Here is a 27311-nt window from a genome sequence, read left to right as displayed (position 1 = left end):
TAGGCACCTGACTCAAGTGACACACATATATTGAAGATTAGTTTCCATTTTCCATTTCAGGTAATTTTTTTTTTTCTTCTGTTAAAGCACTGAACATATAACTATGAGCATTTTCTACTGCTTTAATTTTGTCTGAAACTGATGCCGACCCTTTGATTTTAATTACCCTGAGATGATCTTGAACGGCATTTTAAAACCCTCTGTGAAGTAGACCCATACTGTACATCTTAACTGTATTTTTCAATGTGAGGACTCCTGCTGTCCAGTCTTCAGCTATACTTGAACTGCATCCCAAAACTGAGGTTTGTAGTTAACACACACCCACACTTACAACGCCCACCCTCACACCTCCCAACCCCACCAAGCCTTTCTCTAGAGCAGCACCTCCAATCAATCAGAACCCAGTGGTAGTTCAGGAGTGCAGTAGCTGGTAGAGTTAGCCCTTCGATCCTCTCAGGAGAGAATTAAGAGCAAGGCAGTGCATCTGGTTAGGAACATTAGTTGTTCATTTTGTGCCTTTCTTTTATTCTGACTTTTAAAAGTGTATTCATCAGTATAAACAGATGGGGCTCAAAAGAGCAATTAGATTAGCAGAATTGCAAAACTCTTGGCTTTTTATGACTGTATCTGTCTTGTCTTGGCCAAGGAAAATCATTATAATTCCATCTGCATAAAAGATGCTTACCACCTCCTCAACAATTTGTTCACTGTTATCTCTATGGGTATGCACTCCCATACCCTTCTCTGATTTCTTGTCACTGGTTGCTAACTCTGAGGAAAACAGCAAGAGGCAGAACTAACAGGAGAGTGAAATTAGCCCACTTTCACACTTCACCTCCAGTAAATCTGCATATGAATAAAAGTCTTCAGTAACCAGAAGAGATAATAGAAGAAAAACTATAGCTCAAGAGAAGCAAATCTCTGGCTGACTTCTCTGATGAAGGACTTTGCAGGTGTTCCCTGCAATGCTGTTCTAAGTTCATATCCTCTTATTATAGACCATATACTACCCATATAGCTTTGGTATAATGATTGGCTTAACTGTAAACTGTCCTCTCTCACAGAAAATACCTTGCCTCTGCACAGATGAGGTGTCAACTCTCCACAGCAAAACACTCCTGTTACTGCAAGGAGAAACCTCGTGCAGATAGTGGAATTAAGCTGGTCTAAAAATACATCCAGCATCTTCTCTTTCACAGAGAATGACAGATCACTGCTGGGATTAAAAATGCAGCTTTACTGCCTGAAAGGGGTTTTTTTTGATTCCTGTCTTTCATTCTGTGTCCAAAAATGTGCCTGGAAAACTCTAAGCTTAGAGCTGATTGTATAAATAAATGTTCTGAATAAGGAAATAGAAGAAAATATCATCATTAATTTTATCTAACATGAGGAATCTTAAACCAGTTACTCCCACAACACATACCAAACTCTGGAAAGAACATGGTAATTTATGCTTGACAACACAAAGCACAATGCGTGTATTTTCCAGATTTATACCAGGTAAATAATAAGCCTGTCATTTCTTTTCAACTTATTGATCATTACAATCATCTGGTAACCCCACAACCTTCTAATAAAAAACAGTCTGATCACAAGAGAAGTGTCAATCATTGGAGACAGAGTCTATGAGCAGGCTGAGTGCTGTGTACCTAATTAGGTTTGGCTGAGCTAACTGCACTTTGAGCATATCTTCCCCTGCTTCAGCTACAGAAACATCCTCAGGGCACAGCTAGTTTTCTCTTCCCACTGTGCTGTCTTAATCTAGTAAACTTCCACCTCTGACCTCAATAAATATTTTATTTTCTTAATAACAAGATGCTTGCTTCATTCCTCTGCAAGACCGCTTACCCTGATTCCATCTCTGCATTAAATATTTTTAGATTTGGGCATATCTATGAAGATAGACACACACACACACACACACACACATATATATATATATATATTTATATATATATATATGTATATATATGTGAACATATGATATATGTAGGATTATATCATACTAACATAAACAAAAGAAGATAAAGCAAAGAGGCAATGCAGCAAGACAGACAGGACATAATTTCTGGAATAGCAATTCTGCAGACTTTTCTGCAAAAGCTTCTGGCAGTTGGAAGCAATCAAACACAAACACCTTGCTGCTTGCAACAAAATCAGAAATTTTCTGTGATGGCTTCAAGGAACTAAAAACTAAAACAATTTTCATGAAGGAGTGAGAGGGAAGAGAAGCTTTCTTCCTGTGCATCGATTTCTATGTGAAAGAAAGCAAGCCATGACTCTTAATGATAGCTGAACATTACTGCTTCATTGTAGATGTTAGGCTTATCTTTAATATTTCTCTCTGCCATTTTCATTTAAAAAATGTCTATTGAAACTGAACCTTAAGAACCAAAACTAACATTGAAGTTTATTTCAGAGCTGACTGAAGTGAGCATATTGATTTTCAGAGATTTTGTATCAGCTTCTTGGTATATTACATTTCTCATTCAGCCATGTAATATTTGGGATAATATTTCTCTGCATACCAGAGGGTCCTATATGTTGCTATCAAATAGAGAAGCAAACACTGTCATCTTGGTCTATACTGAATCGAGTGTGTATGAAGCCTTTCCTTAAAACGGCAGATTTATGTTGTTTTGGTGGTTGTTATGGTGTCACATACCTGACAGAAATCAAAATGCTGGTTTGGTCTGTTTGTTTTGGGTTTTTTTTAATGTGTACGCAGTGTACCTTAAGAAATAATATGGCTTTCAAAATGCCTGGATTCTAGCATCTAGGATTTGTCTGGAAATGGCAGAATTTGCTAAATATCTAAATGCTTAGTAGTCTCGCAGCTGAAAACATTCATCATCCCTCTTCTCCTACACCACCAGCACACACCAGCCTGAAGTCACGGCATGTTCTGCCTTCCATAACAAATTTAGTGGATGGTCATTTTTCAGTAATGACTGTGACATGCAAAGGACATGATTCAGCAAGACTAAAGCACTCACTGATAGCACGTTTACATTCCTATTGATTTGAAAAGAGCAACTGAGTAAGGTAAATACTCATTTGCCTGTGTAAAGCCAGCAAAATGCTTTAAACTCTTGAATCAGGGCCTGATAAAGGGTAAGTACTGTGTTCCTTTGTAAGATTGTTTGATCACCATTTTCAGGGAAAAAAAATTAAACCAAGTGGACTTCCTTTGGGTTCATTAGGTGTCTACTGAAAATGGTTGTTTCAGGGCAATAGAAACCTTTAGAAATCTTTTTTCCACGTTCTCTTGGAACTTCACCAGCCACAAGCACAATGGGGGGCGGAGGGAGGAAAGTCTTACATCCCATTGTCTCCACAGGACTCCCTGTTCCCTACTGAACACCAATGTCAATTTTTCCAAACAGCTTTGTTTTGCTGCCAAAGATAATGGACATGTTTGGAGTGTGTGGGTAAAGATTAAAACCTTGTCACTCACATATGGCTCACTTGCTTTTTAGGTATTTCAGTAATCGTTCCTTCCCTGTAGTTTGTGGATGCTTTGTAGTACTTAAGACTGAATTGTACTAAATCCTAGCTTCAAACATCGTAGTAGAGCTATAGGTATCAAAATGGTGTACATCACATTTTATATTTTTTTTTAACCCATGTGGAATGAAGTTCTCTAAAAAAGCTCTCTCTGTCAGCTTTTTTGGTGGTTTTTTTTTCTTTTTTTTTTTTTTTTTTTTTGGTGGGAGGTTTCTGGTGTATGGTTTTGCTCCTCCTAGAACGTGATGACAAAGTGAAACTAAAGGAAGGAAAATAATTTCTGCCTCCTTTCTGAACTTAATAACATGATTTTTTTTCCAAAAACAGAAGAGAATTCAAGACCATAAAAATATTATTGCTAAATTTTAATCCTCTGAAAATAAGCTCAGGCTAAAGCAAATAAAGTCCATTGAGGAGAAGTTGTTTTTATTAAGGCATTAACTTCAGTGGTGCTGTGAAAGTTTTCTCCGGTGCAGGTTCACTATGTAAATGTCAAATAGGAATGTGTTCTCAAGGTCTCTCCCTGCATGGTAATTGAAGGCTAAAACTTAATTCTGGGAAGATTATTCCTCACCAGTATCTCAGGATACCCAAATGGATACATAGAGCATGTCCTCTGTGTTACCAGGGCTTGGCTGGCTGAGAGAGACACTGTGTGACAGCAGTCAGTGGTGAGAGACTTCAAGGTCTGCAGTGAGAAGAGTGACTGGGCAGTGAGGAGAAATAGTTACCTGAAGTCTCATATTCGAGCCCTTATCAGCAACAGATTTTTCTTATTCATCCCTCTGTACCTGTTACTATTCAGTTAAAATTCCACCTTGGCAAGCGTTGTTACAGAGGAACTATCAGCACTAGTTTAGGTACTGTATTTCCTGTCCTTCAAACAAGTTTCAAACAACCTTGCACTTGGCCTTGCTGAGGCTCATAAAGTTCACAAGGACCAAGCTCTCCAGCCTGTCCAGGTCCCTCTGGATGGCATCCCTTCCCTCCAATGTGCAAAGTGCACCACACAGCTCAGTGTTGTTGGCAAATTTGCTGAGGGTGCAATCAACCCCACTGTCTGTGTCACCGATGTAAAAAAGTGTAAAAAGTGCCAATCCCAGCATCAGCCCCTGAGGAGCATCCCTCATCTCTGGTCTCCACCAGACATTGAGCTGTTGGCTCTGAGTGTGACTATCTAACCAATCCATTACCCACCAAGTATCTATCCACCAAATCCATGTCTTCCCACTTCAGGGACAAGATGTCAATGTGAGGGACAGTGTCAAGTGCTTTGCACAGCTCCAGGCAGATGATGTCAGTTGCTCTTCTCTTATCCATCACCAACTGTAACCCCATCCCAGCAGGCCACTGCGTTCCTCAGGCATGACTTGCCCTTGATGAAGCCTTGCCCTCAGGCTGCCATCACTCCCCTCCTTATTTTCCATATGCCTTAGCATAGTTCCTAGGAGAATCTGCTCCATGATCTCGCCAGGCACTCAGGTGAGACTGACTAACAGGTAGATTGTGTTCTTTTGAAAAATACACTGTCAGAAAAGGACATGGAAATACTGCCCCCAGAAGACATAGAACTGCTAGCCTGGTTTCCTACAACTGGAAGCCAGAATGTTCCTTTGGGGCATCTACCCAGGTGAGACCATGCATTTAAGTCATGTTCAGAAAAAGGAGGTTGGTTACTTTTGCAAATTCTTGAAAATACAAACTGCCTTATAAAGACTGAACCATGTTATGATTAGTGGTACTAAAAGGTTGATGGTTGGACTGGATGATCTCAAAGGCCTCTTCCAACCTTGATGATTCTATAATTCTACCATCTCTGAAAAGCTTTCTGTGGTAATTCTCACAGTATCTGTCATACTTCAAGAAAGCAGATTTTTTGAGGACAAGAGAGAAGAGTTATGTTGTCTTTAGACAGCATTATTACCTATAATCCAAGGTGGCTGGGTGACTTCACTGGTGCCTCCAGACAGAAAGCTCTGGGATATTTCAGGAAGACACAACATTTATGGTGCAATGAATAGACAAAGATGTTTGGGGGGCAATTCCATTTGCCTGTGCCAACTCTTGAAGTCCTGTTCTTTCCTCCTCACTCAGATTTCTCAATGACTGCTGATCAGGTTATATTAAAGCTAAGAGTGGATTTGCACAGTCCTTAACAAAGGACTGTCCTTTGGCCTCAGGAGATCACTGATTTTTGAAAAGAACTAATTTCTGTGCTGTTTTGCTGTGGCACAAAAAGTGGCATTAATAAATGGAAAGTGTTGCTGTAATATTGATCCACCAAACTCTCCCCTAAAAAATCACTTTTTTCTGTGTTTTAGATTACAGTTAAACTACCAGCAATAACATCTGAAAAACTGTCTATTGCTGCTTGGCTGTTCACAATAACTGGGGCTTGTACACTGCAAACCTCACAGTGTTCAACTGTCAAAGGTTTTGCGCAGCAATTTGAAGTATCCTCTTGTGAAAACAGCAGCTCTGGTTTTATAACTAGAGCACTACCATAATATTGTTTTTACTAGCTCAAGGTTCAATTTCAACACAATAATAAATAATAAAACCCTCTTCAAACAGCTCCTTAAAAATACAGTAATTTAAAAAAGAAACTGCATAGACAGCAACTCTTCCTGTTTAGGGAAATGACTAAAGGCCATGCAGTCTCTCCCTCCTGTAAAGGAGGAAGGGGAGAAAGAGAGAAATGACAAGAATCAGACACTGCTGTCCTGAATGATGGAGCTGGCACTCAACATCGTGTAAGTGGCCTGATCTGATCTGTAGTGTGTGCATGCTGCTCTCAAGAAGGGGATGCTTGCAGGACTTACAGGCACTGGCAGTTCATTTTCTGATTCACTGTTTTTAGAAGCTGCATACCCAGTCTATTTTTCATCTAATTAGTGATAGCTGTGGTATTGTTAATGTCTTCTGAGACAATGGGGCCAAAATTTGTATACTTCTCTGAGAGTAAGAAAAGCACATTACCTTAAAACCAAAGCCCCTTGGAAAAACGGGAACAAATTCTGGTCGTTCTTACGCTATGAATTTGATACATCCCATAATATAAATAATGTTATACCAGAACCACACTGTCCAAAATCAGTGCTTTTCTATCATCTGACATAAACTTAAGTAAAATTCTGTGAGCTGGTTTTGGGTTGAGAATTTCCTGGAATCTGGCAATGAGCCAGCACAACTTAGGTTCATGTGAGATCAAGAGCCCCAAGCAGTCTCTCTTCAAGTACCTGGCTTTAAAAAAAACCATTCTCATTTCAAGATTCTTTGCAAATCATTAGTAAGTATTGACTTTAGTTTTAGTTTCTGTTTATCTTTAAGAAGCAATGTCTTGAAGCTCCAGAGTACCAATTCTTTCTTTCCATTATGTGTATTGATTTGCCAAAGGATATTATGTTGTGCTTTGGAGCCTTATTCTCTGAATTTTAGTAAACTGGAAATCTGATAGATTATAGGCTTTCAAACTTCAGATTGCACTTGCAATTAATCCAGTGGATTTCTCTCATACATCTATCAATTAATAGAAAATTATTTTGAAAATTTAAATGACAGTCTAATGCTTACCCAGCTACAAAGATTTATACTAAACTGCCTGCAAAAAAAAAAATAGAGAATGGTGACTCTCTGAAGTAAATACTGTTCCGAGTGAGGTTATGATTCTATGAATTGTTTTAAGGTACTGGATGTAGGTAACTATGTAAGTGGCCTGACAGCCAAAAGCTGCTGTGAGTTTGCTTTCAGCGAGAGCCACCACCCAGTTACTTTAATGGATTAACAGGGTCAAGCACCTTCATGGGTAATTTTTTTTTTTTCTTCTGAGAAATAACTAGCAAACCTGAGCTTGAGAGAAAAACTTTTCAGAAATCATACAGATACACTCTTCATACATTTAAAGAAAGCCACCTGTTGGAACCAGTTCCATGAGCAGACAGTTGCTGAAAGATGACACCATAGTTAATTAAAACAATAAATATCAGTTTACTCACAAGTCCTTTAATTTTGCCCCTATCTATTCAAAAGGCAATAGTATTTGGGGTTTTTTCTCAATTAATATTTAGCCCTGAATTAGATCACTGCATTCTTGTGGTGCATTTTGGTATACATTCAATAATGTAAATCTGTTATAAAGAAATGCATTTGCTGTTCAACATTTTATTTTGAACATTTTTGGGATGCTCTCCTTAACCAAGAAAAGGCATATACTCATGTTTTTCTTGGAGAAGTGCACAATAATTTCATTAGAGCTACTATAGAAGATCATTAAGAGTTTACTTATAGAAGATCATTAAGAGTTTGTGTGTATGGGAATGATTTTTCATTTGTATTTTTGAAGAGAGGGGTAAGAAATACAAGGTAAGGTTATCTGAGAGCAGTAGAAAGACACCAACAGTGAGAGTGCAATCAAGCATTTTCAAATGGAACTTTTTCCTTCTTTCTTTCTTTCTTTTCAATATCACTGCTGACAAAACTGGCATAGAGTTTTGTCTCAGAGTGATTTTCTTTCCCTCAGCTTGTGAATTCATTTTATTGCATTACATATCCATGGATAGACAGACTGGACGTCAGTCCAACACCTCAGCAAAATTAGTGCAGCCCAATCATTGCAGCAATGCTTTATTTTTCTCTCTGCTTACTGGCATTGCCACCCTTGAGTCTCCTAAGGGCTCTCAATGCTCTAAAACATGGCAAATGCATCACCTGATGGGTCAGCAAAGACACATGACCACATCCCCTCTGTCACAAGCAGTCTCCTTAGTCCCGTGCTTGAGAAAATCCTTCAAAACTTCTCTTTCTTTCTAAGCAATAACAGGAAGTGTTCATCACTGTGAGAGTCTATCCTCCTGCTGCTGCTGTGCTTGCTTTCAGAAGAGTTTATTGGTTTCCAGAAGGAGGTATGAAGTGAGGTTGCTACATCATGCAGATCAGAAATAGTTATTTAACAGGACTCTCCATTTCCCTGTTCTCTTCCCAGTTCTACTGTCTCACATCCCCATGATCTGTGTCTCCCTGAAATTCCACTGATACTTATGTCTGGTTTTTACATTTCTGTCATTTAGACCATATTTAGGTGTCTCCATGATTCATCTTGTATCAGCTAAAGTTCTTCAAAGCTAAACTTCTTCATAGAAGGGAGCTTACTCCCTTCCTTGTGCTTAAATTCACACTCCTTCTTGTGTCATTAAAACCAAAAGTTATCTTCCAACTGTGCAAAGGATCAGGGCAGCAACATGGAAAATAAAGCTGCAACCCCCAAAAGTACTGTCAAATGGTTGTACTTAAAGGTTAGGAAATTGGGGTGTTCCCTAACATCATTCAACCTCTTCCTGCTGTCTCCTTATTTATTTTCTCTAGAAATCATGAAATACAGGTGCAAAAATTACAAAAGTAAAGGATGGGGGAAACTTAACTTTAGGTGCATACCAGCACTTCAAATCAAAGGCCATGTAGTTTTAATAGTGTCCTAAGGGCCAGCAGCCTACTGGTTCCTTCAGTTCCCAGTTCTGAATTACCAGGCATGGAAGAATAAACACAGTTGACCTTAAGTTAATTGTTTCCCTAATCTGTGAGCCAGCCTTTGATAATTTTGATTTTGAGAGCCTTCCTCTTGATTTTACATTTTGTTACTGGTACACTTTATTTAAAGAAAAGCAAAAAAAACACCCATTTCATAATTTCTTTATTTCTGCAAACAATACCATTATTTTCCCTGCCATTGCATGTTCTTGTCCCACCTGTTCTCTGTAGGTGTCTCTGAGGTTTTGGATCTTGGATCTATGCAAAGGATGGGATGAGGCTGTATGATATCCCTGCCCATTCATTCAAGCTCATATTGGCTTCCCTTTCCACTGCCAAAATTTCACAGATGAGCAATGGCCCAGAGTTGCCCCAAACAGGCAGCCAGCAGCATAAGGATGTCTTGGCTTCCTGATTCTTCCTGCTGATAATGCTAGAATTGCAGGAGTTCAAAATTTGTCATTTCCACTTCCATATGTAACAGAGGTGAAAGAAATGGGGAGCTTCAGTCCAGCTGCCTACTAAAATCCAGCTTTAGAAGAGGTATGCTTCCATTACTCAGCTAAGTTTAGATCACATATAAAGAATGCCAATTCACCAAATTAGTGGTTAAAATTTGACAAGGACTGACAATAAGAAGATGCTGTCCTTTGATTTCTTATTTTAAGCTCCTCATTGATTTCTTCAAATAATGTCAGGGCCAGTCTCATTAATTTTTTCCATTCTATTTGAAAAGAGGGTGTAAAACAAATTCCTCAGCTTGTAAAGAGATTACGTTAAAGCCAATATTTTCTCTTTGGTCAGGTGAGTCGGTTTTGGAATCAGTAGTTTGCTTTTATAAGTGAAAGCCTTTAGAGGAATTCCTACCCCACCCAGGCAGCTAGCACAGCTTTGTTTAATGTTTTGAACCCTGCCTGGCTCCAACAGATAATATCCATATTTATTGATACAGAGGTCTTGTGTGAACATGACCAGAAATTCTTTGTGCTCTGCAATCTCACCCTACTCGTGCTGCAGGAAGCAGCTGATTGGCCTTTCCCACCCACCACATCCTTTGGAATGAAGATGATATCTCCCCATAACCACTGCCTACAGACAAGATGCCACAAGCAAACAGGTGTTTTCAGCAGGCAGGCAGGAAGGGAGAAAAATAAATAAACCTGAGTCTGCAAGAGAGGAAGAAGGCTGTGACACACTTTCTAATATCCTCCACATCAAATTTTATCCCAGACCTGCAACCAGCAAATCCTGTCTGTCTCAGATCCAATGAAAGGGCTTTCGACTGCTTTAGAGAGCAGGACTAGACAGTTATGTTTAAAACAAATAATATCAAAACAAAGGGAGAGTCATTTAACAAAGTCAAGTTTGCCAGCAAGCTTTCCTGTGGATAAGTACACCAGTGTTTGCTAGCCTTGCAAAATTAGCCAAAGGTCATATTGGCTGTTTCCCAAATTGCAGACAAACCTTTGAGTGCACCAAAGACTTCAGTTGCTGCTGCAGCATCACACCCTTCTGCTTATGTCCTTTAATGCTTATGTAACCTTAAGCCTAGAGCCAATGAAAAAGGGCTTATATTTTTTCTAAAAATGTCAGCCCATGTTTAAAAACAAAACAAAAACGTCAGCCCTTCCCCACAAAGAGACCAATTCAAAAGCTTCTAAAACAAAGACCTTTAAAACCTGTATCTTGTTTTGGCATGTTAAAAAATAACAAAAAATTCCTAGATTTCTGTTTGAACTGACTTCCCCTTGGTACTTACTCTGATACCGTATTTAAAGTTGTGCAGATGGTATTATTTATTTTGATACTTTTGCTTCAAAACCTATACAAATGCTCATGTATGTTTAGATACTGTCTGAACAGAGGGGTATCTACATGTTGTAAGAGAAGGAGGATCAGAATGGTTTCTAGAAACAAAACAAAAAAGCTCACATGGATTTCCCTTTTTTTCCCTATCTTGCAACTAAAGTAACTTTCAAATTATACTTACTAGTTCATGCAAAACTAGCCAGATCTACTTTGATTTACCATTGGAATTCACACAGTTAAAACCAATTAGAGCTAATTAAAGAAACTTGCCAAGCAAAGGCTTAAGAGAGAGCACCCAGTCTGGCAGGAGGGTGAAAAAAAAAGCATATATAGTTTCTACTAAAAGTACCATTTTTATATATATGGCCATGGAGTAAAATAAACTTGGGTTTTAAATTCACTGCAAACAAACTAAGCAGTCCTGAGGCAGTGAAATCCCCCAGAGGACATCACTTCCTATTTGCAAGCTTTAATCACAGAATCACTACCTGCTTGTTTAAGTTCCCCTTGATGCTTAAACACTTCCCTTCTGTCCTTGCAATAGGCAAAGTCTCTGCTGCTTCAGCACCAACCTCAGTGCCTGGAGATGAGCACAGATCAAACTGCCAAGCAGTGAAAGTATAAGTAAATCTGTAAACACAACTAACCAGAGATGGTTAGACAGAAAATACACCAGTAAATTCAGAGCAGAAGAGACAACTGTCAGTAGGTCATATTTAAGACACAGAGTAGGAAATGATGATTTCTGTATGATTCCCTGATATTTCACTTCAGAGTTCTTGTCAGTGTGCTTGTGAGCAAGCTTCCTGCAGCAAAGCTCTTCCACTCCTTCTGCTTGGCAAGTCTGCATTGACAATCCCTGTGCCCCGTTACCCATTTTCTCCTCACAGTTAATTCTGCCACTGAATTTCTCCAGCAAACTGAACAATGCTTGTTGGTCATTGTCACAGAAGAAATGGCATTTCTGACTTTGTTTCAGGCTCCCAGAATGAATGAAAGGCAGGGACAGAAACTAGAAAAAATGTTTTAAAGAGCAGGAAACAAAATACGCACGTAATATGTGTCACAAACCCAGCTACGTTAACATTCAAATCCCTTATTTCTCATTAAATCTTGGACAAGATGATTTAAAATAAAAGGAGGAAGTTAATGTTTCAAGCCATTACCTTGGCTTTTTCATGAGACATCAGTGCTTCAAAAGTAAGAAAATTAAGTAGGGCTCTTTAACCCAAACAAAAAAGCTGAATTTGCCAACAAGTTCATTTTGGCAACATGTAGCAACATTTTTCTCTCACTTATATAACAACATTTGTGTACACCTTCAACTACCAGCTTTCTACATTAATTTCTCCCAGTTAAAATACTTTTCAGTGTTACTGTTCTAGTTCTCCAAGGAATACTCACTAGACTCTTACTTCTGTTTACAGTCAGAGGCACTATCAGGATATAAGAACTAATGTGCAGAATTACAGAGTAGCTTTGGGTTTTGGTTGGGTTTTTTGGGTTGGTTTATTTATTTTTTTTTAATATTTTGTCTAAACAAACTACTTCTTTTGTATATATATACATGTCAACCTTCTACCTTCACCTGCAATTGGGTAATTGGGTTATTGCAAGAGGGGACAGGAAATCAGTGTGTGAGATCTGTGTGTGTGTGTGTGTGTGTGTGTGTGTGTGTGTGTGTGTGTGTGTATATAATTCCCTCCCTCAGTCCAAAATATGAGTGTGTGCTCTGCAGTCCTACTCAGCAAGGAAGTGCCCCGTAAGAGGAGAGGGGAAAAAAACCCCAAACCAGTTCTGTTCTTAAAGTATGGAAACATATTCCTTTTGAAGCTTGAAAAGTCAGTCTGGATTTGTTGCATACATTTGTGTTTTCTCAAGCTCTCAGCACTTTTGCAGTTCTGGCTGCCCTGCTCTGCTGTTCCAGCTTCCCTGCAGCACAGAAAGTTGTTCCACGAGCTTCACAGGGAAACACACTCCTCAGCTTTTTTTCATGGGAAATGCCTGATCTAACAATTTTTGGTTTGGGTTCTGAACCTATGTTATAGAAAGTCCTACTTTCTTTTCCTCAAATGCTGATGTGCAGTTCTGGCACTAAAACGTATGGTTAAAACTACCGAGAAGATGCCTAAATGCAAGTTACAATGTACAACTACAGGGAAAATATTCTAGATACAAGTAGGCTTTTTAATGTATCAGGAGAAAGCCAGGAGCAGACTGACTGGGAAGGCTCTAACCTAACTCAAAACTACAAATGAAACTCATTTGTTAGCAGGAAATGTTAGCAGAGTGCTGGCAGGCCTGCTAATGGTCCCTTCTGGATTTAAAATGAACAGATACATTGTAGAGTGGGTAACAGCTGGAGGGGAGGAGAACCCTCCAACAGAGATCTATTTATTGGTACACCTTGGCTGGGTGAGTTTCTGGAAAGTTGCTGTGTAGCATCAGTATTTCATTTTATTAGAGTTCTTGATTTGTTTTTAAGGAGATTTTGCATTACTTGAAGTTTACTCAGAAAAGCTAACAAACCCCATATGCTCTATTTATTACTGAGTACAATTCCCTGAATAAACTCTGATGGAAAAAGAAAACTTAATTTTTCAATTTCTTTTTCCACTCAGTGGATTTATTTCTAGAGCAAACAGCAATACAAATCAGTCACTTCTAGTGATCAACAGTGGCATTGTGATAAATGTCTAATAACCATTGTCATAATCAGATGTGTTTTATTTTCTGTGCTAAAATTCTGAGAGATAAGGGACCTGCTTCAAGGTAAAAATCATTCAAATCAACATACAAAATGATCTGGTGCAACAGATTGGTGTACTACCTCATAATCACTTTATAACAGTCCCCAAAACCTGATTGAGTTACTGACTTTGGACTAGTATGGTTTATATTCTAGTGGTGGATTTGGTAAGACATGTAGCCAAAAAATGAGGGAGGGATTATGTTAAATTTTTTTCCTCAAAAGTAAATATTAAATAGAGAAAAGTAAGTTGGAGGAGATACGAAATTATAAATTCTGCCACTGAGACTTGAACCTCATGGGTAAATAACAGAAAAATCAGAACAGTTCAGAAAATATTCAGAATCACATACGAAAAATTAGTGTAGTATAATGCACACAGCTGATGTGCTCTTAGGTCATTTGAGAGGTCTACATGTCTTTGCTTGCTACAGTAGCTGCATTAGAATGGACATTTATCATATCTAGAAAAGTTTACTCTGGTTTTCTCTTGCCTAAGCAGTTTAATGCTTATGTGGTTTTTGGTCTCTTGCAGGTAACAACTTTCACTTTGGTTGCTAAGCAAACAGAAGTAATCCTTTACACATCGCCAAGGAAAAATCATGTAACTTTGGGAGGCTTTTGGGGTGGATAACCATGGGTATGCCCTGGACTTCAGACACTACTAGGATAAGACAGGACAGGACACTGGCTCTGACAGGCCAGACTTAAGATAGCGCTGGTGTGAATCATCTGGTTTAACAAAGGATCATTTTTAGAAATAATTAGGTTCATTTGATTCAGTAATACAAGAATCTAAAAGCAAAATGTGTGCATCCTTAACAAATAGAGGGAATGTAGGTTTGCTTCTAGATACATTCCAGGTACAGTGCAGGCTTCTTCCACATTGAAGTCTGCAATGGGAACACTAGTTATTTTTTGGAGGAAAGTGTTGTGAAAATTGTATGCAAAGTTCTCCAAGAGAAAAATGAAACGGCCCAAAACTTATCTGAAATGTTCCTGTAACTGTGCTTCAGCCTTTGAACGTGCTTTCTATAAATAACCATTACAAAGCACGCTAGTCTATTTTAAAATACGATTTGTTGTGAAAGACTCCACTATCTTGTAGGTCTTACGCTATAAACCAAAATGTCCCCTGATCCTCGGCGTTGAGCTAGTGAGGGTTTTGATTTACCTGAGGTTTGCTTTGGGGGCTTTATTTAGCTCTGTACTTGTTGTCTAGGAATGAAGCGTGTCGTGACGAGGGGCTCCACCTCGGCATGGGAGACGTTTATTGCCTGAGGAGGCTCTGGTGGCATGAGCGAGCCTGACAGGAGTTCGTGAGTTAAATAAACGGGGGTTGTGCCCACCTCGGCCTCCAAAGGCACCCCGATAGGAAGGTACGAACGCCCCGCTGTCGCTGACCGACCCTCTCCCCAGGCGGCTGCAGAAGCGGCAGCTCGGCCCCGGCCCCGCGGGCCCGGCTCCCCCCGAGCCGCCCGGCCCGGGCTCCCTCGGCCGGAGCACGGGGCTGCGCCGCCCCGGGCCCGCGGAGCTCCCTGCGGCGCTGCCCGGGCGCCGCGGCCATGGCCGGGCCGTGCGCGGAGCCGCCGCAGCGAGGGGCGGGCGGGCAGGGCCGCTACGCCACTTTCGTAGCGCTGGAGGAAATGGCTGCGCATTGGGCAGCGCGGGCTGCGGGGCCGCGTGTGCAGGGCGAGCGCGGCGTAGCCGGGTCTGTGAATAGCGCCGGCGGAGCGGCAGGAGGAGGAGGAGGAGGCGCCGCGGCGGTTTGGTACCGAGCGGAGAGGGAGATGCACACGGCACTCGAGTGAGGTAGCTATAAAACCCCATTTGTTTACATGCCCTCCCCCACAGCCGCCCGGCGCCGCGGAGCGGGTGGCGGCCGGCCCGGGCCGCGCCGGGGCGGGGGGGCGGCGGTGCGGGCGAGGAGCCGCGGCGGGGACCGAGCGGCGGTAGCGGACAGCGGCTCGCCCGCGATGCGGAGCGGCGACAGGGGCGCGCGGCGGCGCGGCCGCCTCATCACGTGGCGGCGGGGCGCGAGGCCGCGGGGTGCGCGCGGGGGGCCGGGGGGCGGCGGGCGGGGGGGCCGCGCCCGGGCTCCCCCTGAGACGCGGAGCGCGAGGCGCCGCCGCGGCCCCGCGCATCCCCCACCCCTTTCTTCCTCTGCTCGGAGCCGACCATGCGGCAGGTAAATCCGCCCCCGCGCCCGAACGGGGGCTCGGGACGCGGCGGCGCTGCGGCTGCCGTGGCTGCTCGGGCGGAGAGAGAAAGGGGCGCGGCGGGGGTCGGGGGGCGCGGCGGGTTCGAGCCGCACGGAGCTGCCCGGAGCTGCCCGGTGCCCGCGCTCCCAGTTCCCTCCGGCAGCCTTCCTGCCGGGAGTGCGGCTTTGGGCGCGCCCGGCCCTGCCGAGCCCGCTCCCGCTGCGGCCACGTGGAGGCCGCGGGTGCGGGCGGCAGGAGCCGGCCCTGCCCGCCCGGCGTGGGCGCTGCGGGCAGGGAGCGGCCGTGCGGGTCCCTGCGGACCCCCCAGCCCTTGGCGGCATCTGGGGGCAGTACCGGGACGGTGGAGGATGAACAGGCCAGGCGATTAAATTTTGCAGGGTTTACGGTTGGGATTTAGCGCTAACAGCTGCGGGAAATTCACTCGGGCTGTAACCTGCCCGTAACCCTACGTAAGGGTAAGGGCGGAAGGGTCAGTAGGCATTGTCGCTGAACTGTACAGACACAGAAGTGATGAGTGAAACCCATTGATGTCCTTTTCTCAGCTGTCTCTGCTGCTTATGCTGCATCCTTTGGAAGTACACACTTAACTTTGAAACTGGGGAATAAAATTGCTCTTTAAAATCTCTAGCTATCTTTGTCGTTTTTGAGCCTCTTTGTAGAAGTGTTCATGCCTACTAGTTTTTAAAACTCTCTGAACAAGAGTTGTCCGAGTAGAAATACTTCTGGTTTCTAGCACTGCTAACGCTGTATGTGTGTAAGTAGCAATCATCATGTGTTTTTTTCTATTAAGGTAGGATCTTGTACCATAGCACCAAGGGAGCCTGTGATAACCTCGAGCCTGTTACAGAACTGAGAAATGCACACTGGAAGACCTGGTTAGTTTTCAGACGAGTGGAAGCAGTTGTCATCTAGTTAATAAAAGTAATTCCTGGCATGTTCCAGTGGGTATGTTCTTGTATCCCTTTGGATAGTAGTAACTAACACAGTGACATAAAAATAGAAGACTTTCTATATTTAAAAAGATAATAGGTTTTTTTAAATTAGACTTTAACAGAGAATGCACTCTTGATTTCCTTGTCTGAATAATGTGCTTTGCTTCAGATGTGCAGGGAAATAGGAATTTGGACTGAGGCACACTATGCAGCTCCAAAGTGAGGAACTAATGGTTACTCTGTAGGCTAATAGTCTGGCATGGTAATGTAAGACAATAACTAGAAAAAAAACTGGTCCTCAAGAACATTGACCAGTGTCATTATACTGTACCAGCTAAATTCTTGTGCTAAATTAATGGTTAAAGTAAAATTAGTGGTGGTCTCCTGCAGCATTTTTATTTTAGACTGCTTCTAATTTGCACTTTGGAGTAAAGTATGCAGCCTTGCATTCTGTTTCTAAGGGAGAATAGAGTCTAGATAGATAGACAGACTGTGAATTAATTGTGTGTGTTTGATGAGATTAATTGTGGCAGTTCCATATTGGCATTGCGTTAGTGTCCATGGGTGGCTCTAGAGGGGTTATACACTGTTACCTATCTGGAATATGTAATATGACTGGAGATTCTGGCTACATTAAAAAAATCTCCAAAAATATGAGCTTTGTTTCAGTTAATATCTGTGTAGGTCTTTGTGCCTTCCAGGTTGGCTTACATAAAACCTGGGTATTAAGTTTGCAGCATATATCCAGTCAGTCATAAAATGTGCAATTACAGCAGAGCTGTGGTTTAAAGTTATTCAGATATGCTCACAGGCTCTGTCTTAATGGATGTTTTTCCCATTGCAAGAAAATAATTAAATTGTATCATCAGGGTATTTCAGACATGTTCTAGAAAGGTTACTTGATCTGAAAAAGCACATACTGACCAGCATTTCTTTAACTTGCACAACTGAGAAAAAAAAAAAATATATGGCATAATTAATATATCCAATCTGGCATAGGTTTCCTTCCTGGTCTTCACTAAGTAAGCCAAGCAATTGTAATTTACTATTTCTATTTTTAATACATTTTCTGCAAAGCAATGGCTGATTCAAGTCTGAAGAGACTTTTTAAGTAATGCCCAGAACAAATGGACTTCAAGCTTGTATAAAGTCCTAAAGGAAGTGTGTTTGGACTTGTTTGCCTTTGCTGTCTAGTTTCAATGTCGTTTGATCATGGCTGTGCCTATTGTAAAGACATATTCTTGTCTCTGTTACAGTTTTTACAGAAGTGGAAGTTTGTTTTGAATGTGTGATAGGCACTTGATAAATCAGTGATAAATCAATTTGAGAACATTTACGTGTTTTCATCAGATGGAATTGCTGATTAAAATTACAAAAGCTACTTAAAAGCCAGACTCCATTAAAGTTTTTCTGTAAGTTCAATTTGGTCCTTTACTGTAGTGAAACTTGGTGGAAGATTGGTGGCATCTGTATAAACTGATGGACAGACATAACTGCATGTGTCAGCAATTAAAATGATACCAGAATGAGAAAACCTCATTCCATTTTCTTCTCAGTTTGATGATCAACAATGTCAGAACACTTGGTATTTCATAGCATATTATTTTTTAGGATGTTTTCAGAATTGTCAAATGTATCTTAACTTTTTGTAACACATTTTAAAATGTCAGTAGAGGTTTCAGAGAAGGAAAGTTTAATGGCAGTTTGGTTCCTTGGGCAGGTATGCTTTTCACAGGATTGAGCTTTAGGTGCAGGGTGAGTTCCTTGAATACTGAGAATTTATGCCTTTCGGGAAGCAATTTCTAATCTGAAGAAAACCTGTATAACTTCCTGGTTTTCTGTGGGAGTCCAACTTAATTTAGATAGCAATTATTTAAAACAATTTTATCATCTAAAAAGTATTATCTTTGCGGGTGGGCTACTGAAATGAAACTAGTAATTTTATCTTACTGATAAAGGCCTGAAGTAACACTTAATGCAGAAAGAATTAAGACTGCTCTTACGTCATTCTTTAATTACAGCTATTACTTGAAATACACCTAATAAGGTCTGGTAAAGAAATGTGTACCAATTAGGCAAAGCTAATAACACCTTTTTTTTCCTAAATTTCAAAAACTGATTGAAATGCTGGAAACCACGTCCTGCCATGGTGTTAACTTCCTAAAGGAGAGAAAGGTATGTGCTGTGTCAGTCCCCCTGTTCATAGTCTTTTAGTGCTCGAGTCAGTGCCATTGCTTCAGGCTTTTTGGATGCAATAAAAATCCAAGGAGTAAAGAAGTTAAAGCATAATTGTTTGAAGTCACTTTTGTTACCTCTTGTGGTAGTGCAAAGTCTGTACAGGTTTTAATACCCAGAAAGCTGGAAAGCAGCATAAAAGACTTGGAAGATGATGGTTTGCTGATGTCAGTCTCAAAAGCTTCTGAGAAGAAGGTGTTGTTGGAATTACATGTAGGGTGTTGTACCCATGCTGGGGGACATGATTCATTAGACTGGAAATATTCTCCTATCACATTGTGCTGCCTCATCTCTCTCTCCACTTCCTGGCTGCTTTTTCCATTGCTGCAGAGGAGGAATGACTCAGCTGTTGTCCTTTCTCTCTCAATGACCCACGAGCTTCATTCTCATCTGACTGTCACCTCTGTATCCTCATGAAGTTTGTGAGAGAAACCTGCCCCTCTGTGTTCTGTGTTGACAGTCACAAGCCAGTATTGTACAAAGTAGTACATCTATATAAAATGTGTAATATTAACAGAGGACTTAAAACTCCAGAGAGAGTTTCTGGACTGTTAAGACACAGAGAAAATTGTATAAGCATTCAGTTTGGTGCTTAAATGATAAGCACAGTTCTGAATAAGTGAATAATATCTGAAGTGATAAAGACACAGTTCTGAAGTCACTGAGGTAGCTAAACCAATCTAGCTTTGGGAGAAAGTCTTCATAATACTGGAAGTTGCTGTATAACTGATCATGTCTGAAAGTCATCAATCTACATTGTGGTTGGTTAGATAATATAAAATGCATATGTGAGATAAAATGCTCTTCAGGTTAAGAATATATGAAAGAAGTTTTATGCAGAATTTTTATTAAATTGTTAATACAATAAACAGAATGTTTCTGCATGTAGATTATAAATGCTTTTTAAATAGTTACCAATCACAGGTCCTAGTAAAGACCACTATAATCCAGCATGAATTCCAGGCAGGGGTTGTCATGCAAATCATATATGAAGATGCAGATCTCTAGATTACCTGACTTGCACTACATTCATAAATAGGTCCTTAGGGCAATGATTATTACTGGACAAAAATAATACTTTTAATTATCAAAGATAACTGTAAATGATAAACTATTTACACCTGGTGATTTGACAGCTATAAATACTTACTCTTTTACCAAGTTAATTGCTGATAATAGCATGCAGCCATACTGAGATAGGAGCATCAAAGAAAAGGAAAAATGTATGTAATCTGAAGGTAGTCTCAGTAGACATGGTTCAACATGATTATTTGTATGGGTTTCTTTTTGAGTAATATCTTTGTTAATATTGATTTTCATCTTAAATAGCACATAAGTAGCACTGAATTCCATCTAAGATTGTTTGTGATGGCCATATGTCATTTGTACAGCTGGCAGTTGAGTTCAATTCCTCCTGCAGAGTAACTAGTAATGCCCCAAGTGAGTGTTCCTGCAAGGGGGGGCAGTGAGCCAGGGCTGCTTTTCAGTCCTGCTCCATTCATATCTTGGACAGAGCAGTCCAGAAAAGCTGCTTCACTGTGAACTGGGAGATTGCACTCTCTGTTTCACATGATGGTTGCATTACTTCTCAGGGCTCTGCAATTTCTGTAACCATTCCTGTCAAGGAAGGCCTCTTTCCACCAGGGCTCCACTACCCTGATAACCACTTCCATTCCATAAAATGCAAATAATATCATATAAGCCATATATATTGTCTGGTGCTATCTGCAGAATATAGCATCATTTTTTTGTGCTGACCTGAACATCCATCTCTAGAAGACAGTATCTCAGCCAAAAAGTACAGTTTCGAATTGTATTAACATACATTAAAACTTTAGAAATGCTACTTGGCTGCAGTCCAAATAATGTGGTCACCTTGCAATACTAAATTTTTATGCTAAATATAAAATATTCCTATTTATTTGATGTCTGCTACAATACATAAACAGGATAGATTTCCATCCTTGCTGTTCTGAACTCTGCTTTGAGGCAATTGTCCAGCAGAGGCATTGCAGTATATTATCAGGGTCCACTTGCTCCCAGACCAAACATTCAGTAAATAAATACTCAGTAGCTGCAGGAGGATGTCTATAGAAAATTCTGCTTTTCATTGTAGTATGCCCATAACTAGTCATTTTTTCACTGAGTTGCTGTACTTTGTACTCCAGATAAGAGATTCAGTTTTGTAAAGGGTGTAGCATGTAGGCAAAAATTCTTACACTGGGTTTTGCTAACTATGTATGTTCAGCAGTAGGGACAGGAATGTGAGGGGTTAATGCCGACTCCTAAAAGAACAGATGAAGATGAGATGCTGTAATAACAATGTAGCAAGTATAGCAAACTATTACTGTTTCCCTTGTGTCAAGCTTTGTCCTTCAAATAGATGGCAGTAAACACTTACGCTGAGTGACGTAAATACTTTCCCAGTCTTTGAAGACAATAATTTGCCCTGTATTGTACTATTGTTGAGTTCCTAAAACAGAAAGTTGAAAAAGAGAAATTGCCACTTAGTTCTGGAAAATCCTGAGAATTTCCATAAATAAACTAATTTACTGGCATTTTCTCCATTACTGTAGCTTAATTGTTAACAGTAAATTGGCAAATACAAAGGATTAATTATATTTTATAAACAAAATATTCTCAAAGTGAAACACCTAGAGGAGTACATTGTTCTACACATAAAAGGAATGTATATCAACAATGGGAAACCTCTACATATTTTGCTAAGTTTTGCCTATATCCTATGAAAAATGTCCTACAGGAGTTCCTTGTATTCAATCAAGCAGTGATTGAATAAGAGTAAAATACCAAAATGATGCCTCACACACTCTGCAGTTTTTTTTTCTGGACATGCAGTTACACTTTGCTTCAATTTTACTTCCCTTGACAATAAGCAATGCCAGACCCTTAACATTTCTGCCTCACATATTGCCAGTAATACTGTGCTTCCTTGCCCCTCTTCTGTCTCTAATCTTGCACTAAGAGTAATATTGGGTATTAAATACTACATTTTCATTATTTCACCTTAAACTTGTGTCCCTTCTGAGTTAATACCTTGCTAAGAAAGGTTTATTGTTCATGGTGGGTGATTTTTAAAGCCTGTCAGTATTTGTATCAGTTTGAATGGTTGCCTCCATCACCACACAAACCTGCAGTGAGTAGCCAGGTAGGTATTTTGGAATAATCCTGGCTAAAATAAATGATGGCAGGGAAATGGCATGAATTCTGTTGATGGCTCACCTGGAATATGGTGAAGATGACACTAATTGGTTCAGCTGGGTATTTCATTGGTGGATTTGCCTGTTGAAATATGTACAATTGTTTTATGTCCTATGTCAGACTGGTTAAGTGTTACTTCTGAATCTGCCAAAATGTCTTAACAAACTCCTTTGTCTCCCACAATTACTGAACAAAGACACATTTGGGAGCTCACTAATTCAAGATGTCACTGGTTTCAGTAGCTACCTGCTAAGAGTAGCAGTTCTTCTGGTTTGTTCTCTTAGCAAAGCTACTGAATAGCTTTGCTAAAAAGAATTTGAGTGGCATGTTGGCAGAGCAATTTATAAAAGTCTGTGATGTTGGTTCATTAACTAAATCCCTTATTTAAAAATACAGATTTGATTCAATGGTATGTAATTTGAAACCTCTTCATTTTAGGAATGTCCTTCACAATCGGGCACTAATTTGGCATAGCACATGTATGCTTTAGTCTCATGTTTGAGTGGTCTTCCATAATTTACAGCTCTTCTAAATTTATTTTTCTGGTTTTTTCAAGTAAGATAAGTCATTGGCTTAGCAGTAGGCATGCATAATTCCTTTTTTGATTGTAGCAGTGATGAAGAGAAGTTTATTATAATGAGTATTAAACACTCATCAAAGACATGCCTTTTATGCCTTCCAACATACCACAAGTACCACAATGTAGTGTGAGGATGAAGTAGTTATAGTGGTTTAAATTATAAGAAAATAAAAGTACCGCAGCTGATTTTAACACTTTATTAGAAATATTGTTATATTCTGTTCTAAAGGGAAAGTTGGAGAAATTATTTTCAAATTACTTTCAATAGGAAATAAGTTTCAATGTTATTTGGATGCATTTTGAGGTGGCCAGCTGTTTATTTGTGCTCTATCACAATGTTCTGTTAGACTGCAGATCAACCAGATCAGTAACTGGTGTTCCCACCTAAAGCTGGGTGGCTCTTTTTTTGTGTGGACTGTGGTGTTTGTGCAGCTGTACAGTGAGCCAGATAGGAAAAGTAATCTGTCATGAAAATAATCTTTTTTTTCCTTTTCCTAGGCTTTTTTTCAGCAGAATCTAGTTGTACAGCTGCACAGTGAACAGATCAGCAAACAAATGTGCTGGTGTCCAAAAATGGTTTTGTGGGAATGGGAACGAGAGACTGAAGCAGTGGGGGAGGGCAGCACTGCTGCTTTAAGTGCAACACCATCTTAAAATATTTGTTGAACTTCAGCTTTGGTCATAACCAAAACAATTTGCTTACTTTCAGAGGAAAAATTAAATATTAAAATGCAGCTCTAACTAGTTTATCTTTCCAAATATTTCAATCTTAAAAGGCCTAGTGGGTATCTTAATAGGATCTAATGGAACAGTGTATTCAATACAGAATATTGGCACAAAAGCAAATTGGCTTGCAAATTCTGTGCATTAATAGGTGTTTCATGGACTACATCCAATTTATATATCACAGACTGCAAATTAATTATTGGTGAGCAGAACTAGTACTTACAGAACTTCCAAATGTTCTGAAGTTTTTATATTATCTTGAGCTCTGAGAAGGATCCCATACTCAACAATTTCTTACAAATAACTGACCCTTTGAAGAAGGCTCTCCAATTTTTTTATGTTCAGAATAAATGTTCCTTTCTGGATAACTGAGCTGGTAGATTGCTACTGTATTAGTTCAAGATCATTTTATTATGCTTGGGACTTGGCTTTTCAAATACTTCACAGTTCAGTTTTTAGGAAGTATTCATGGTGTACTCAGTTATGCATAAATGCTTTCTGTACTCTGTAAGTCTTATCTGGTATTAACTTGGCAAACAGGGCTTGGATCAATTAGTTAATGGCCTGTTCTTACAAAGTGCCCCTCCTCCTGGGCTATAGGTTTTCAAATGAATCGGGTTCACTGAAATCCACAAACCTGTTTCACTGAAATCCACAAACACATTTCACTGAAATTGAAGAAGGAAGAAAATACAGGAGATGGGTGAGAGCTAAAGTTAGAAATGGTTAATTTTAACTTTATTGATCTGTAGCATGTTTTCCTGTTTCCATTAGCAGAAGCTAATGCCAGCTTAAGACTGATAAAACAAAAACAAGTTATTATTTAGTTAAAATGTGTTTATGGCTTTCTTAAAATGTCTTTCAGTAACAACAATATATTAATTTCACATTAACTTTTTTTTAAAAACCTTAAAAATGTGTGCTAGGTAATAGGATTTTGTATTCTAGTATTTGCTAAAAATGTGAAATTTAAAAAATGTAGAGTAGATTAATTTGGGTTTTCAGATTCCAACCTTTTTTTTAAACTGAGTATTTGTATGAAGTATTGCAGAGTTTAGGATTGGGGGAAGCTGCATACATCTCCCCTGCACATACATTGGAGTGAATACCTTGCAGTATAGAAAAGCAGTTAAATTTTTAGGACTTGTAAGAAAAACTGTCTTTATGTAGTCAATAATTATTTCAAGAAATATTTCTCTTTTTAAGAAATTGGAATTTCTCATAGAACTGTTACTCTGAGAAATTCCTAATAGAAATGAATTAGACAAGTGCTGGACTTGCATTGCCTCACAGCGAGACTGCCTTAGTTTGGTAAGAATATTGCTTTGTCCTTACTTTTGGCACCTCTTGTCTCTCTGGGTTCTCTCTTGCCTTAGCTGGAACATGTGTTTGGTGTGCAACTCATAGCTGCCCATGAAATCGTGCTAAGACACTTTACTCTCTCTGACATTCAAGCTGCGTAACTTAAAGGAGTCAAAGATGTTTTTCACAGATGATCAGAACATTCTTCAGAGAAAACAAGGATATAAAAGTTAAACAAGGGAGTGAAACTGAAATTACTTGGGAAGGAGCGTGGGAAGAAATCAGTGCATTTGTATTACAAATATTTCAGGTTATTAAAATTGTTGGGAGGAGACAACAGAAAGGGTTGGGGGAAGAAAGTTGGGCACTTAAAATATTCTTGTCAGCATTGTACACAGAAAAAATGCTGTACTACGTGGGCTGCAAATGCTGGAATAACAGATGTGGCTTTCATTTGAGTCTGAGTTTTGTATAACTATATTATTTTAATCCAAGTTTGTTGTTTCAAAGTAAAGCCTAACTCTTGAACTAGTTTTCTAGTCTCAGTGAAACAGCTGGTGATAAATAAAAATGTCCTCACAAATGATATTCCAGGCTTTAAGGAGGCATAAAGTGAGCAGTTGAATAGATGGTTAAGCACTGTGGAAAAATTTCAGAAAGCCAAGGGAAATGGAATAAAAAAAGATTTTTAAAAGAAACAAAACCAAACCCAACTCTAATCACAGGTGCCTTTGCTTAAGTAGCTGAAACACTCTAGGCAGACAGTGGTTTGCATGGAGATGTGCTGAGATTTCCATGCAGAGAAGGCAGCTGTGCTTGGGGACTGCCCAGGTGCTTTCACCTGAAGACTCTCTGTGTGTGTAAGTTCAGTCAGTTCTCCATTTGCTGGGAATGATCTCTTGCACTGCTGTGTAGGGAGGGGATGGGGTGCCCTGGGCAGCATCATGTGCCTTTCTGAAATGGCCTCTGGTGGGACACTCTTGATCTTTGCCCCCCTGCAAATGTACACGTTCTAATTGTGGAGCTTGGCTTGGGGTGGGCTTGTCCTGCTGCCGGAGGTGTCAGGAAGGACCCTGCTTGCTCCTGTTGCAGCTCAGGGAGGTGCAGCAGGTGCTGTTAGTTCAGCGCTGCCCTTTCCAGGTGCTGCAGTGTTTCAGTGACCACAGCTGGGAGCTGTTTCCTACTGTCTGCCCGGGATCGCGTTCCTGCCCCTCAGGAGCTGTGGAGGGCAGGCAGCAGGGAATCAGAGTGAACAGAGTGAGGCAAAGGCTGACAGCAGTAACAGGCAGAATCTTTTCCAACTTTGGTATAGCCTTGTCCTCAGGCTGCCCTTGCATATTCTCTTGAGGGGATTTGAGAGCCCTTTAATGACATCAACTATATACAATTTTGTGCCACTGAAGTGTATAGAACTTGGACTTCAGCTTTCCAGTATTATACACATGAGTACTGCCTGACAGGTTAAACATGATAGGTATTGATAGTTGCCTAGAGAATCATCAAGCTCATTTAAAAAGAAAGCAATAATTAATTATTTCTGGTTGTTCTTTTGGAAACTTTTTATTATGGGTACATTTGTTTTTAAGTATCTGTTCCGTAACAAGATTTGCAATGGAAGATATGGAATACTATACAACAGAAGATCAAAATACTGTGCTAAGGTTATTACTGTTTTAACTGAAAACAGACAAGTAATTGATTTTGAAATTAGCCTAAGACTGCTCAGCTCTTGTTTTTCAGCAATGAATCACAGTCATAGGTTACAAACTATATTAACCATAAGGCATGGAGAAAAGGTACCATTCAAAGCTAAACACCACAATTAGGGATGCATGACTAAAGTTTCCAAGTAATGTATTAGTAGTATTGTATGAGACAGTCACATGGAAAAGATCATGAGGTTGTGAAAAGGATTATGAGCATGCTTTAGTCATGAATTTCCTGGTAGAGATATTTTACTCTGGATCATGCTTGTTTAAATGAGAATAATTTAACTTTGCTTGTTCTAATTGTATTACCATTATGTGGCAAAGGGGGAGAAAAAGTGACTTACCTATAAAAGTAGTATTACTTAATATATATATTAATATATGAAAAGAATATTTCAGTAAATTTTGGGGATGAACTTCACCATACTGATCTACTTGAAAAAGTTTATCACAGTGCTGAAATCAGTAACTGGAATGTAGGGGACTGAACTGGAGATAAACTTGGTTATTCCAGACTGATGATTGAACAGTTGTTTATAAAAACAAACCACTAATGTACAATGAGTAGCCATTGACCTATCTGATGTCCATGGAATCAATTTTGATGCAGATGCCTCCATTTGACAAATATTCCTCTGGGCTTATATTTTTAAGTGGGACAGCATTGCAAAAGAGAGTTCTGATTTTTTTTTAAAAATGGCAAGTTTTTGACGCTCCAGCGGAAAGTGAATTTTCATATTTTGGATTTGTAGATGTTAACAGGAGAAAGGTTTTTCCCCAGTCTTCTGTGTTGACACA

At 39.9% G+C, this 27311-nt stretch overlaps 1 protein-coding gene across 5 annotated transcripts in view; it reads left to right on the top strand.

Annotated features, from left to right (window-relative positions):
* The first annotated feature begins 15618 nt into the window (after positions 1–15618).
* SLC39A10 (solute carrier family 39 member 10) overlaps positions 15619–27311 on the top strand; it is a 31632-nt gene continuing 19939 nt past the window's right edge. For 2 of the 5 annotated variants that reach the window (XM_030277803.4, XM_072932423.1), the window contains exon 1: positions 15619–15776. In XM_030277803.4, the coding sequence (XP_030133663.3) occupies positions 15768–15776 (9 nt within the window). In that variant the 5' untranslated portion in view covers positions 15619–15767. Of the gene's footprint in view, positions 15777–16731; positions 16756–27311 lie in introns of those variants that run through there. The other 3 variants (XM_072932422.1, XM_030277802.4, XM_072932425.1) reach the window with 2 other exon arrangements.

The sequence above is a fragment of the Taeniopygia guttata genome, chromosome 7 (genome assembly GCF_048771995.1).
Source record: "Taeniopygia guttata chromosome 7, bTaeGut7.mat, whole genome shotgun sequence".
Taxonomy (NCBI): Eukaryota; Metazoa; Chordata; class Aves; order Passeriformes; family Estrildidae; genus Taeniopygia; species Taeniopygia guttata.
This window is presented reverse-complemented; position numbering and strand designations above follow the sequence as displayed.